The 13061-nt window shown below is 38.0% G+C and overlaps 1 protein-coding gene across 1 annotated transcript; it reads left to right on the plus strand.

Annotated features, from left to right (window-relative positions):
* The first annotated feature begins 358 nt into the window (after positions 1 to 358).
* RBM11 (RNA binding motif protein 11) lies at positions 359 to 12154 on the plus strand. Its single transcript, XM_058570700.1, has 5 exons — positions 359 to 505; positions 4198 to 4360; positions 5958 to 6030; positions 9943 to 10039; positions 11732 to 12154. Exons 1-5 carry the CDS (start codon positions 410 to 412, stop codon positions 12020 to 12022), a joined length of 720 nt encoding a protein of 239 aa, XP_058426683.1. The 5' UTR covers positions 359 to 409; the 3' UTR covers positions 12023 to 12154.
* Positions 12155 to 13061: the final 907 nt, after the last annotated feature.

A 13061-nucleotide genomic window follows, 5' to 3' on the forward strand; every position in this document is an offset into this window, starting at 1 on the left:
AATCTTTCCCCCCATTAGCCTCGGAGCTTCGGTAATGCAGTTAGTATGTCTTAAATCATCTCCATAGACATTTTATTTAAAATGTTGGTTGAATAAATCCAGAATCAATTAATAACGTCGTGCCCGGGAAAATGGAGGGTACTCCACAAGGAAGAGGGCAAAGCCCCTGGCACACTAACGTTTCTCACTCTTACTCACTCTCCCACCGTGCCAGCTGGATCCGGGGCGGGGCGGCGGCGTGGTGGGCGGTTCCCGCGGGCGCCGGGGGCGTGGCCTCGCAGCCTCGCTCCGCCCCAGACGCGCGCGTGCTCGTCGCCGGCCCCGCCCCCTCGCCCGGGCGGCGCAGTAAAAGCGGCGAGTGGGGGCGGGGTCTCGGCGCCTCCTCCATCCTCGGGCCGAGAGCGGAGGGATGTTCCCCGCTCAGGAGGAGGCCGACAGGACGGTGTTTGTGGGGAATTTAGAGGCCCGTGTGCGGGAAGAGATTCTTTACGAGCTGTTCCTTCAGGTACCGGCGGCGGGGAAGGGGCGGCGGAGGGGCGGGGCGCGTCGAGCCGGAAGCTCAGCCGGAGGGGCAGGGCGCACCTGGACCACCCGGAGCCGGCCCGCTTCCCGCCCCGTCCTATGCCTTGGTTTTAATTTAGTTCCGCCTTGGCGCACCTGTCTCCAGGTGAGCAGCTGGGTAGTGAAGTGACATGGTGTGCGCCCCATCCCCATCCTCCCCACCCCCCCGCTGCAGAATCCTGGGGGTGGGCAGTAACTGAGCTGCCCCCAAGCCCCAGCCCTGAGTAAGGGCTTCGCGGAGGCTGCCTGGGCCTTGAGTGTGAGGGGAGGAGGGGGGGTGACACAGCCCTGTCACTGTCTTCCTGCAGGTAATAAGCACCTTCACGCCTTACGTCCCGCGAAATGAGAGGTATAGATTTTAAAATGTTTCCCTATACGTTACTTATTCCCCAAGCCCTTTTATGTGGCGAGTGTTTTTACTCCAATATGATAAATGAGGTTTGAGATGATTTGGGCAGCCAAATCGCGACTGCGACCAATTGATTCCCTGGCCAGTTGCCTTCGTTTCATACCAAGAGGACCTTCTGGAAATTTTTGGCGACCTGGTCTTTCCAGGATTAAACCTCCTGTCTCCTGTAAGCAACTCCCCTGTTGTACACATCTAGGTCTCACTTGCTAAGGAGACACCCTCATTCAGCCATTCATGTAACCGTTTAATGATCCAGAATTACATGGCAAGCACCAAGTAAGGTACTGGGCATACAAATGTAAGAGACAGCCTTTGGTCTTTCTAAAATGGGAAATTTAAAGTTAATTACCATGCTTTAGGATAATCTACAAAAGAGAGGGATACATAGTATAGCAAAGTTGTTTAGAGTGTGAACTCTGATGTCAGCCCTGTGACTTGGGGCAAGTAAATGAATATCTCAGTGCTTCAGTTTCCTCACATCTCAAATGGGATCAATAGTATCTACAATATGATGTGATATGAAGATTAAATAAACTAATCCAGGTAAAACAGTTAGAATTGAGCCTGGCACTTACTGTGTCTGAGACTGCTGCTTCTACTACTAATAGTACTACTATTAGTAATACTAATTGCCAGCTAGTAATTAGTAATACTAGTAATTAGTAATACTAATACTAACCTCAAGAGAAACCAAGAAAGAGTGACTTTCTCCTGTCAGAAAAGGGCAAGTTCCAAGGGAGACAACAGCAAAGCTACGTTTCCAGGATTCAGTAGGAGTCCCACAGTGAAAGGAGTTCTTTATTTAGTTTTGGAAAGGCCCTACCTTTGTCCCTAAACCAAAGCACCTCTCTGTTAATTGTAGATACATGCAATTTGATAGAGAGAATTCCCTCCAGGAACACAGTTTCCTTTCCTGGACATAAAACTCTCTATAATTTGAGGGGCTGGCCTGGTGGCATAGTGGTTGAGTTTGCGTGCCTGGGTGGTGGCCCTGGGTTCGCAGGTTTGGATCCTGGGTGCGGACCTACACACCTCTGGTCAAGCCATGCTGTGGTGGCATCCCGTATACAAAATACAGGAAGACTGGCCCAGATGCTACCTCAGGGACAATCTTACTCAAGCAAAAAGAGGAAGATTGGCAACAGATGTTAGCTCAGGGTCAATCTTGTTCACCAAAAAAAAAAAAAACCCTTCCTATTATTTGAAAATATTGTTGATTTTAAGGTTTCTATGCTTATTCTTCTAATTTGACATCTTTTTAAACTTGCTCTTTTTAATTTGCTCTAATGCTTCTCTTTTCATATAGTTATTTTTTCCCCAATGTCATTTGAAACTTACCACTCTAAAAAAAAAAAGGAAGGAAGGAAGGAGGGAAAAGACAAAGAAATAAAAAAACTTACAGTTCTTTTTCTCCTGAAGACTTCTTTCATGTCTAGCCTCAAAAAAGGAGGGGAGAGTTGGTGAGGGGGATGGGGATAGGCATGAAGACCCGCATGCGCATACATTATTTCTAGTCAGTAGGAACGGGATCTATATCAGTTGTATGGATTTACAAGACTATATATATATTATCTTCTCATTTTTTGTAGTCTCTACCTAAACAAAATGTTCATCTCTTAACAGATCAGGCAACCAAGCATATGTTTTAATTTTTTCCTAGGTTCTTCTATATTCTGGAAGGATTTGCTAAAGTGAGGTATCTTTTAGAAAGGCTTCAACCCAGCAAAACCTAGCAAATCTTGACAACTGCAATACTGTGTGTTTCCTTCTGATTTTAAAAAGACTATAAGATGATGTGATTGTTGACACAAGCAAGTCTTGTCGAATTTCATCGTTAAAAATGCTTTGGCATAGCTTTGAATTTGTAAAATTCAAAGCATTTAAGTGGGTTCTGTCCCTTTGGGATTTCATATATTTAATATTAGTAGTGGAAAAGTATTGGTTAAAATTGGTTTTATTTTATTACTGTATATTTATCCTTCTACTAGTTTCTTTCAAATTTCTGATTATCCTTTGAAGTGAGAAAGTAAGGTTTAAGATCTTTGTACTTTTAACTAAGGAATACTGGAGTAGAGACTTCAAGGGGAAAGATAATAAAATTCAGTTTCAGATATGTGGAGTTTGAAGTACAGTCACAGGGAGGTCTCTAGGAGACTGTCTCCATGAATGAGGCATGAGTAGGAAAAATAGCTTTGTTGGTGAGGTGGTCTTGGAAGCTAGAAGGGAGGATGAGCTAGGCCCTGGGAAAGCAGAGAATGAGAAGAGAAAGACTGAATCCTAAAATAGAGCGTCATTTTAAAGATGATAATTAACATTTTTCTTTAGATTAAAGCAATTTCTTAATATATTTATCCAACTCTACAGAGAAAAGCAATCAGTCTTTAATAATTGTACAATTAAAAGTGTGAGCCATTTCCCCGTTAAATCTTAGCTGTTTGCGAGTCTTTGTGAGTGCCTCCACTAATCGCTATCATGCTGGAGATGCCAATATTTTCTTGGTTGTAATTCACACTTTTTTTTAGAATATTTGACTCTGCTTTTTTACTCTGTACTGCTAATTATAGGTTTTACTATTGATGCAATGTGAATATTTTCAATATATGCTCTTTTCTTCCCTTTTAATAATATACCATGGAAAAATATTCTCTAGTTGGATTTAGAGCCTTTCTAACTTTTCACTATTATAAATAATGCACCTACTTAAAAGTCTTCAACATATCAAAACATTTCTTGACAGAAAAACATCTTCTTGACAGAAAAAAGTTAGGCTGCAATATAATGTTACCAGTTTTTTTGTGATAACTCAACAAACGTTGGCTTTGTCCTTTCAAGTTATTACGTTGGCTTTGTCATTTCAATTTATGTTTGAGTTAATACACTGTTAACATGTATGGAGACAAAGTAGTATTTTAATCTTAGGTTTAAATGCTCTCTAAATTGTTTTGTTAAGCATAACAGAAGAGTTATGCTTAAAATCCTTTTAAGATTTGGAACTCTTACCTAGAATTTCCTGTTCTTAATACCTGAATGTTTCTTGATGAGCCAGAAAATACCAGGAAATTATGATAAAATATGATATTTATTGTTAGGAGAATGCATTATTAGCAGAGCTACATAAAGCTGTTATTGCTAACAGATTTTTTTTAGTCTAAAGTTGAATATACTTGATTTTCTGAGTATAAAAAAACTTTAGATTTATGAGAAAATAATTTTTAAGTTTCTTATAGGCTGGGCCATTAACCAAAGTGACTATATGCAAAGACAGAGAAGGAAAGCCGAAGTCTTTTGGATTTGTCTGCTTTAAACACCCAGAATCGGTGTCTTATGCCATAGCTTTGCTGAATGGAATCCGTTTATATGGAAGACCGATTTATGTGCAGTATCGATTTGGTAGGTCCCATCACTGATGAATCTTCCAAGTGTGTTTTGTTGTTGGTGGTGTTCACAGAGGTGTAAGCATTTTGTTCTCTATATAGCATAACATCAAAAAAGTGCCCCTGTTGGATCTATCAAATCTTCCCAGAACGTGTCTAATTCATAAAGGTATATAATTCATTAGTATTGCCAACTACGCTGCCAACTCTGTAGCATCTCTTCTGTATTAAGATTATAAATGTTCTATCTTAGTATCAGCCAGCAAGTAGCTATGGTAGTTGCTATTGGCTGTTATAAATTAAGCAAATCTAAATGAACTGGGGACACACAACTTCATCTTTTATATGGCAAGGCTATTTACTGATCTTCTTGTCGTTGCTAATGTGTGGTGTTAAATACCTACTCTTTGGAAAAAAGGGTATGTGCTTTAGTCCTTCTAGGGCAACCATGTTATACATATGGCCCTGGATCTCAGGCCCTGTAAGAGCAGCTGGCCAAAGGCAGCTGCAGAGTGACCCTTAGTTGTGTGGAGGAAAGCTTCCTGACATGAATGGCCTCAAATGCCTTTTCCTGCACACGTCAAAAACTGATTATCTTTGATTAGATGCCCAGAGAACACTGCACTGATACTCTAGCCCTTTCACGTTTTGGGAGACTGACAGAGGCAGTGCTTATGTTGCCCCCCTTTTCTAAATGATTCAGGCTTATTGATGTATCCCTTGTTTGTTTTTTATTCCTTTTGCTATACTAAAAACAAATAAATAAGAATAACAAAACAGTGCCTTGTTGCAAAGGAAATATGTTTCTCTCTGTGTTTCATTTTTTTTTAATGTCTTTGGAAGGAAAATTGGCTGCTTCATGCTCTCAAGCACTGTCCGGGTAACTCAAACAGGCTGGTAGAACAGGCCAGGACATTATGTTCTGAGACTTCCCTAGCCAGCCGCTCAGCATCCTCTGTAAGGTTGCATTGGCTTTTGTCAGTGCAGTTTAGAAAACTCATGCTTTCTACATGGGAGGCAAATTTGCCATTTTAAGTTTACAGGTGTGTAGAACAAAACAAAACAACATCATATATCTTATATGGTCCCTTGTCAATGTAATATTTCTGTACATCCATTGCTTTGGACAAAGCTTGATTATCATTCAGTTATTTATAGTAATGTAAACAATCTGTAAATATTACTTGGGAGATCAAAGACATTCATGTATCTTATGAGTATGGAATTTTAATCAATACTTCGTTCTTTTAGGTTTGGAGTTTTTTTTTATTTTATTTTATTTATTTATTTTTTGTGTGTGAGGAGATCAGCCCTGTGCTAACATCTGCCAATCCTCCTCTTTTTTTGCCGAGGAAGACTGGCCCTGGGCTAACATCCGTGCCCATCTTCCTCCACTTTATATGGGACACCGCCACAGGATGGCTTGCCAAGCAGTGCATCGGTGCACGGCCAGGATCCAAACCGGCGAACCCCGGGCCGCCGCAGCGGAGCGCCGGCACTTAACCGCTTGCGCCACCGGCCCGGCCCCTGGTTTGGAGGTTTTTTTATGGTTTAATATTAGAACTCCAAAAAACTGTACCATGAAGTAATCTGTTATTCTATTTCTTTTAAAGGGAGTTCTCGCTCTTCTGAACCAGCTAACCAAAGTTTTGAGAGCTGTGTTAAGATAAATTCACACAGCTACAGGTAATTAAAAATATTTTTTCATAAAGGTAAAGCAAATAAATACGTTCTTATGCCAGGAAGAGTTTTTATATATTCTGGACTATTGTAAAACCTTACTATTTAGACACGATAAAATTAAGGAATTCATTTTTCTGAAACCATGAAAAGCAATGGAAAATAATTTCAAGTTCAGTCTTAATATTTTCAGTCGTAGGTGGGAGAGATTTATATTTGTAGTGTTCTTCATAGTTTACCATGTGCTTTTCATAGCTATTAAATCATTTAAGCATCCAGGGTCTCATTGTGATGGATCGTAGAGATACTGTTATCCATATTTTATATTCAAATAAATGGAGATGCAAAAGTTAACCAATTTCCAAGGTCACAAAGATGAAAAAGTGATAGTGCTAGGCTTGAAATTAAACCTTCTGACATTAAGCCATTCTATTATTTATTTTACTATTTTTTAGAACTTCTCTGTGGTAATTTTCAAAATATTCTATAATTTTTTATAGGCTAATTTCTTGATGTAACTGTAGCCTGCAAGGCAAGTTATTCCAGAGGTCATGGAACAGAAAGGCTCCCAAATCAAATTAAGATGCTTGAATCACACCATTTATTAAACCAGTTTAAAAGATAAAGTGTAAAGCAAAAGGAAAAATGTTGGATAGGTTAGCACTATAGGGCAGAAGGGCCATACTAGCTGAGTTCTGGTTACACTAATATTCATATGCCCTATCTCTCTCTGCTCATCAGCCTTCCTCACTGATAGTGTGGTTATGAGGACTAGAGTTGAGGCTTGAGTAAGACTGTCCATTCAGATGGAAAATTCCTGGAGCCAGTCTCACTCACTTGCTCTGAAAGAGACATAGGGGCAAATACACCTGGCCACAGAAGTATCTTGCAGGTTAGTCTGCCAGATGCCCACAAGTTTTGTCTGAGTTTCTTAGGCAGAGCAAAGCATAACTGTTAGCCTGGAGGTGGCCTGATCTGGACTTGATATTTCCTTCCCTCTCTATCTGTAAGTAACACTCTTATTTGTACCATCATATTATCTATTGAATCTATCTGTGGCATGTCTTACAGCCTACTAACCTATTTACTATCTGTGTTTAATATATAATATGAATTCTGCCTGTATCTCCCAAGTAACTTACTTATTCTGTCCCTAACAGAGTTTCATCACTCTCTCGTAAATGACTAGCTTACCTACTACTCCAAGCATTTCTTCTGAGTTTCATCCATCCTGTTTGTTTTCTTGTCTCCTGTAGCAGGACTGAATATTCTCAAGTAAACTAACAATAGCTGAACCTCCTATTCCTGTTAATTATATATCCCTTTGAGGCATAGGAGAGGGGACTCTTGTGACTGGCAATTACCCAGGTTTATCTTTAGGAGAAGTATTACACCCCACATAAAACACAGTGTGCTGAACATCTTCATTCTGCCCAGCATTTCTATATCAGTGAAATCAGGAGATGTTAAGAAAGTAGGTGCTGAAGTCAGAGTGCCTGAATTTGAATTCTGTCTGTGCCACTTTATTAATGGTACAACCTTAAACAAGTTACTTCACCACTCTGTGCCTTGTCTCTAAAATGAGGGTAATACCTCAAAAGCTTATTATGAAAATCAAATTTTATAATAAATTCTAGGTATTTAAAATACTGAGTTCAATGAGTACTTTCAGCAAATGTTAGCAAGAAGGGGTAGTGATTTACTGCTTGGTAGGGGAACCACTATAGACTCATGAATTGAGCCATATATATAAGAGCTTCCCCTCTTTTTCTAGTGGGAAAAGATACCTCTTTTTCCTCAGGAGTTAAGAAGGAACAAGCTGTTGCCAGGATTTGGGCAGAGGAAGAAAGGCACTAGAAGATGGCAGTGTCTCTTGTGTTCTCTACTTATGTTTCATACACTCTAAATCATCACAAGTTCTAGGATATAAAGTCAGAATTGTGTGTATATTCCATAATACTACACTTCATTGGTGGTGCCGTATTCTTCTAGCATTTGTTACATTATAAAGGAAGAATGAGAATAGGTTACCGTGTCCTAGAAGTCTCGTGCAGAGAAAAATGGTGCACGTCATGTCCTAGTCTTTCACTGATCTTCCTTGGAAATGGGTTTTTGTGCTTCTTATTGCCTTTTATACCTTATGTTTTTAATAAATAGTCCCTGTATTCGTTTGCCAGGTCTGCTATAACAAAGTACCACAGAGTGCATAAACAACAGAAGTGTATTGTCTCACATTTCTGGAGGCTGAAAGTCCAAGATTAAGGTGCTCGCAGAGTTAGTTCCTTCTGAGGGCTATGAGAATAAATCTGTTCTTTGTCTGTTCTGTAGCTTCTCCTGGTTTCTTGGCAATCTTTGATTTTCCTTGACTTGTAGAAGCATCACACAGATCTCTGCCTTCATCTTCTCCTTGTGTACATCTGTCTCCAAATTTCCCCTTTTTATTAGGACACCAGTCAGTTGGATTAGGGGCCCTTCCTACTCCAGTATGACCTCCTCTTACCTAACTACATCTGCAACAACCCTATTTCCAAATAAGGTCACATTCGGAGGTATTGGGGGTTAAGACTTCACTGTATAAATTTTGGGGTGACACAGTTTAACTCATAAGTCTTACATGTGTTTCCTCTATGCAGACAACTATGCATACCCTAAGATTCACATAGGGAAGACAGTGGTTTTAGAGAATCTGTAGCTGTTTTCGTAACGGTGCTAATCTCCCCACCTCTACTACTGAGGTCACGTCTTCCCCACTCTCTAACCTCATTGCACTTTTTGTCTTGTTTCTTTACTATCTCTTACCCCACACAGATCTTATGGTCTTCCTGAACCCGGTCTCCAGATCAGGGTGTTATGTTTTTCCCCTTCCTCTCACTGATGAATCTTTCATCCTTGACATCTTTACTTCCTATTCACTTCTTAACCTCTGTGGTATATGGAAGCTGCTTTTTTAAAGGTTATCAGGAACCTTGTGACCAGCAATTCAGTGGCTTTAATGCTTATCCAGTTTACTCTTCTGTAACAACTGACACTTGTCTAATTCCTTCTTTAATGAAATTCACTCTTCCACTGGCTTCTGTGGTACCACTCTCACCACTTGTCACTGGGATCTCCGCCTCCATCTGACTGCTTCCTGTCTTCTGTCCTCCTGCCCTCATCTTGCCTCTACCTGCCTGTGTTAATTTCACTGTTCCCCACAGGACACTTCCTGTCCTAAGGATTAGTAGTAGTAGCATTAAAATGATGGAATACTATGGAGCAAGTAGACTAATGAAGACTAGCTAGCGAATCTAGCCAGTATTTGTAACATTGGAGTTTATTGAACATCTTCATAGAAGCGAATATCACACTTATAAATGAAACTTTAGGACACAGCAGTCTTTAGGGATTTTTATTATCTTAATTAGTATGTGGAAGAAATCAGCAAATGTGTCTTCACGTTAACATCAGCAGTCCATTTAGAAAAGAGCATAATTTTTACAGTTAAACAGTGAAGATACCTTCAAAAATAAATTGAGGAAAATTTCTACCTTTCTTTGACTTTTTATATCTAAAAGATTGAATGTACCTTGGGTGATTATTAATGACTTGCTTTGCTCTTTTCATATGTAAGTGGTCTTTGTCTTTATATAACTGTAACATTGGTTACCATTTTTCTATCAGAAAGCTAAGTCTGACTCTAAATATTGAGATTTAAATATATAGTAATTAATAAGATTTAAGGTACTGCTATGTCACTACATTATCAGTATAATAACTGATTATTTATGTGTGTATGTTTCAAGTTAGTTAATGTTAACTGAGCTCTCTCAGAGAAGCTCTTTTTTGTAATTATGAAGAGCTGTCTTTTTTTTTTTAAGAAAAAAGGCCATGAGTGTGTAGGAATTTTAACTTTTTATTACTTCTTTTATCTCCCCAAAGAAATGAAGAAGTCATGGGCAGATCTTCCTTTCCCATGCAGTTCTTTCCAATTAATAATGCAGCTTTACCTCAAGAATATTTTTTCTTTCAGAATATGGTAAGTTTGATATGCCTTTGGTTCAATATACAATGTGACACAAACTGTGAAGAATATGGAAACTACTTGGAACTTAATGGTGCTCAAATCTAAACCTGAGATGCAGGCAGAAGCTGCCCTGAGCGCTGTCCCCCAGTGGCAGTCTGCTCCAACACGATCATCTTAAATCCCACACACAGTACCTCAGCAAACAGCCAGTGTGTCAACAGAAAAGGAGCAGATGGTAGTCATCATGCACTGGGGTCTAAGTAAAATCTGAGTAGAGGGTTCTCATTTAAATGACTTTTATAAAAGACGTTTTTTAGAATTGAATAATTTTATTTACTGACGCATTTGTATATAATCATTAATCACAAATATACTGCTTTTGCACATGGTTTTTTTAAAAACACATTTTTCTTTTTTAACTAAAGGCAAAGATTCTCAACTGGTAGAGTAAACTACGTGATTTCTAAAGACTCTCAAAAATATGATTCTGACCTAAAAATCATAATTATGGTCTTTATTGTTAAAGGAGAACTTAGGAAATTTTTTTTCTTCCAACTCCTCCCTTTTATACATAATAAAATTGAGGTCCAGGGATATTAATCAACAAGCCCAAGATTATACAATTCATTAGTGACAGATGTGGGCCTGTAACATAGGTATGCCGATTCACAGGGTATGATTTTTGCAAACATCCACTATACGTGTGAGCTTCAGATTTTTCAAATAGCCATTTTCACTTTGTAAACATAAGGAAAACTGATAATTTAACTTTTGGAAAAAACATTTCTTTGTTATAGTAAGATATTAGTAAACAACCAGTTCTTATCTGAAACTCTCAAGGTCTTCTTCCCATCATTTGTTATCTTTGGTAGAGAAGAGAGTAACACACACACAGAACAAACACACACACACACACAGACAAGCTCATGTTATTTCTGTTTGTCTTTAATCTACTTTGAATAGTTAGAAATTTGAGTTAAAAACAAGGAAGTGTCTCCTTATCGTAACAGTTGACAATTGTGCTGTACAATACGGTGGCCGTCAGCCATGTGTGAGACTAAGGAGCTGAGTTTTTAATTTTATTTAATTTTAATTAAAATTTAAAAACAGGTACTTGGTTAAGTTATTGGGAAACTTTTAAGTATATTTGAAAGAACTTGGGTATACAAATCTTTTTCAACTGTAAAATGTATGTAATCTAAATTCACATCAAGTATTTAAATGAAAATTGAACATCCAAATTGAGATATGCTGTGAACATAAAATGCACACCAGATTTGGAAGACTTAGTATAAAAAAAGAGAAAGTAAAATATCTCATTAGTAATTTTTATATTTGTTACACATTGAAATGACAGTATTTTGGATGTTTTGGGATAAATAAAATACGTTATTTAATTGTACTTATTTCTTTTTTATTTTCATATTGTGGCTACTAGAAGATTTAAAACTACATATGTGGCTTCCGTTGTATTTCTAAAGGACAGCACTAATCTCTATTGTAGTGGGCTATACACTACCTTGAATCTTTCTGTTAACCATTTAAGGAAACTACCACGTCCCTGCTGTCAAAAGTCACTGTCCTTCTAATACTAACACAGGGTTTGGTTTACTTGTGGTTATGTGTATAATGCATGTAAACTGTTAACTTCTTTTCTTAACTTTTGGGGCTTGTTTTGGTAGATGAATGTCTGTTTTTTCACAGCAGTGGCAAGCATATAATCCAGCACTGCAGCTTCCTTACTATGAGATGACAGCACCACTTGCTAATAGCGCATCCGTGTCTTCCTCACTAAACCACGTTCCAGATCTTGAGGCTGGACCCAGCTCTTACGAATGGACTCACCAACCACCAAGTGACTCTGACATTTATCAGATGAATAAACGGAAGAGGCAAAAACAAACCAGTGATAGTGATAGTAGCTCAGAAAACAGTAGAGGAAAAGAATATAATAGCCAAAAGTTTCGAAAGTGTAAGAAGAAGAAAAGATGTTAGTATTACCTTCAGATGAAATTTATCTACACAGGACATAATTCTCTTAAAAGAAAAAAAAATCTGTATTCTACTAAATGACCAGTTTCATGGCTTTCTTGTCTCTTTTGAAATATATAATAATATGACATCTGATTTGCTATTCAATTTTTGTCTTGATAACAAGAAATACACTGTGAGTTGTTATATTTTAGTACTGATGAGGAAATTGCATTAAACTATCAAAAGTCAGTTACTCTGCACTTACAGATAAGGCACCATGCTCTCCTAGATTGTCGCCTATAACCCTCAACTGTAAAATAGGCTGAGATTGGAAGTGGAGTGGGATTTTCTGAATGAAACTAGTGCAAATATTTAAGAGTTGCATATTGTTCCTAATGAAGACAAAATAAGCAGGCTTTAGTTTCCTTTGTTACTAACATTTTATTTTTTGTGTCTAAATACGTTGTTTCTGAGCCTTACTCTCCTACAGTTTTATTTCATAAAACAAGGATATATGAGAGTGATACCAAAGGAAAGATGATTATCATGGGACTAGTTTTTGGATCATTTCCTTTTTACATGATTGTATATGAATAAGAATATCTGCCTCTTTACTTCTCGTATATTAATTGTATTTCATGAAAATTAGTTGGCTGTATCAGTATTATCCACCTCTTTTGCCAACTGGGTTTCAGAGGGTATATTTGACATATTTAAATCTTGATGATAAATAGAACGATATTTCATTAATGTATGATATTTAATATTTATCATCAAATTAAGTTTCCTATTTCTGGTTCATTTATTTTTAGAAGATAAATAGACTACATGTAAAATTAATGGTTTATTTGGACATTTCTGTTAACTTCGTAGCTCATCATAGACTAGAATCATGAAAATAATTATTTACTAAAGCTAATTGAAAGAATCATGCAACTTCATTGAGAGTTAACCACCCAATTCAGTAGGAAAAGCCATGCTTCGATATTTCTTTTGCATGTTGCATAAAACTTCATAGATCTTTATTATTTAAAATAATAAAGATGTTTTTAGGAAGATG

The sequence above is a fragment of the Diceros bicornis genome, chromosome 27, assembly GCF_020826845.1.
Source record: "Diceros bicornis minor isolate mBicDic1 chromosome 27, mDicBic1.mat.cur, whole genome shotgun sequence".
Lineage (NCBI taxonomy): Eukaryota > Metazoa > Chordata > Mammalia > Perissodactyla > Rhinocerotidae > Diceros > Diceros bicornis.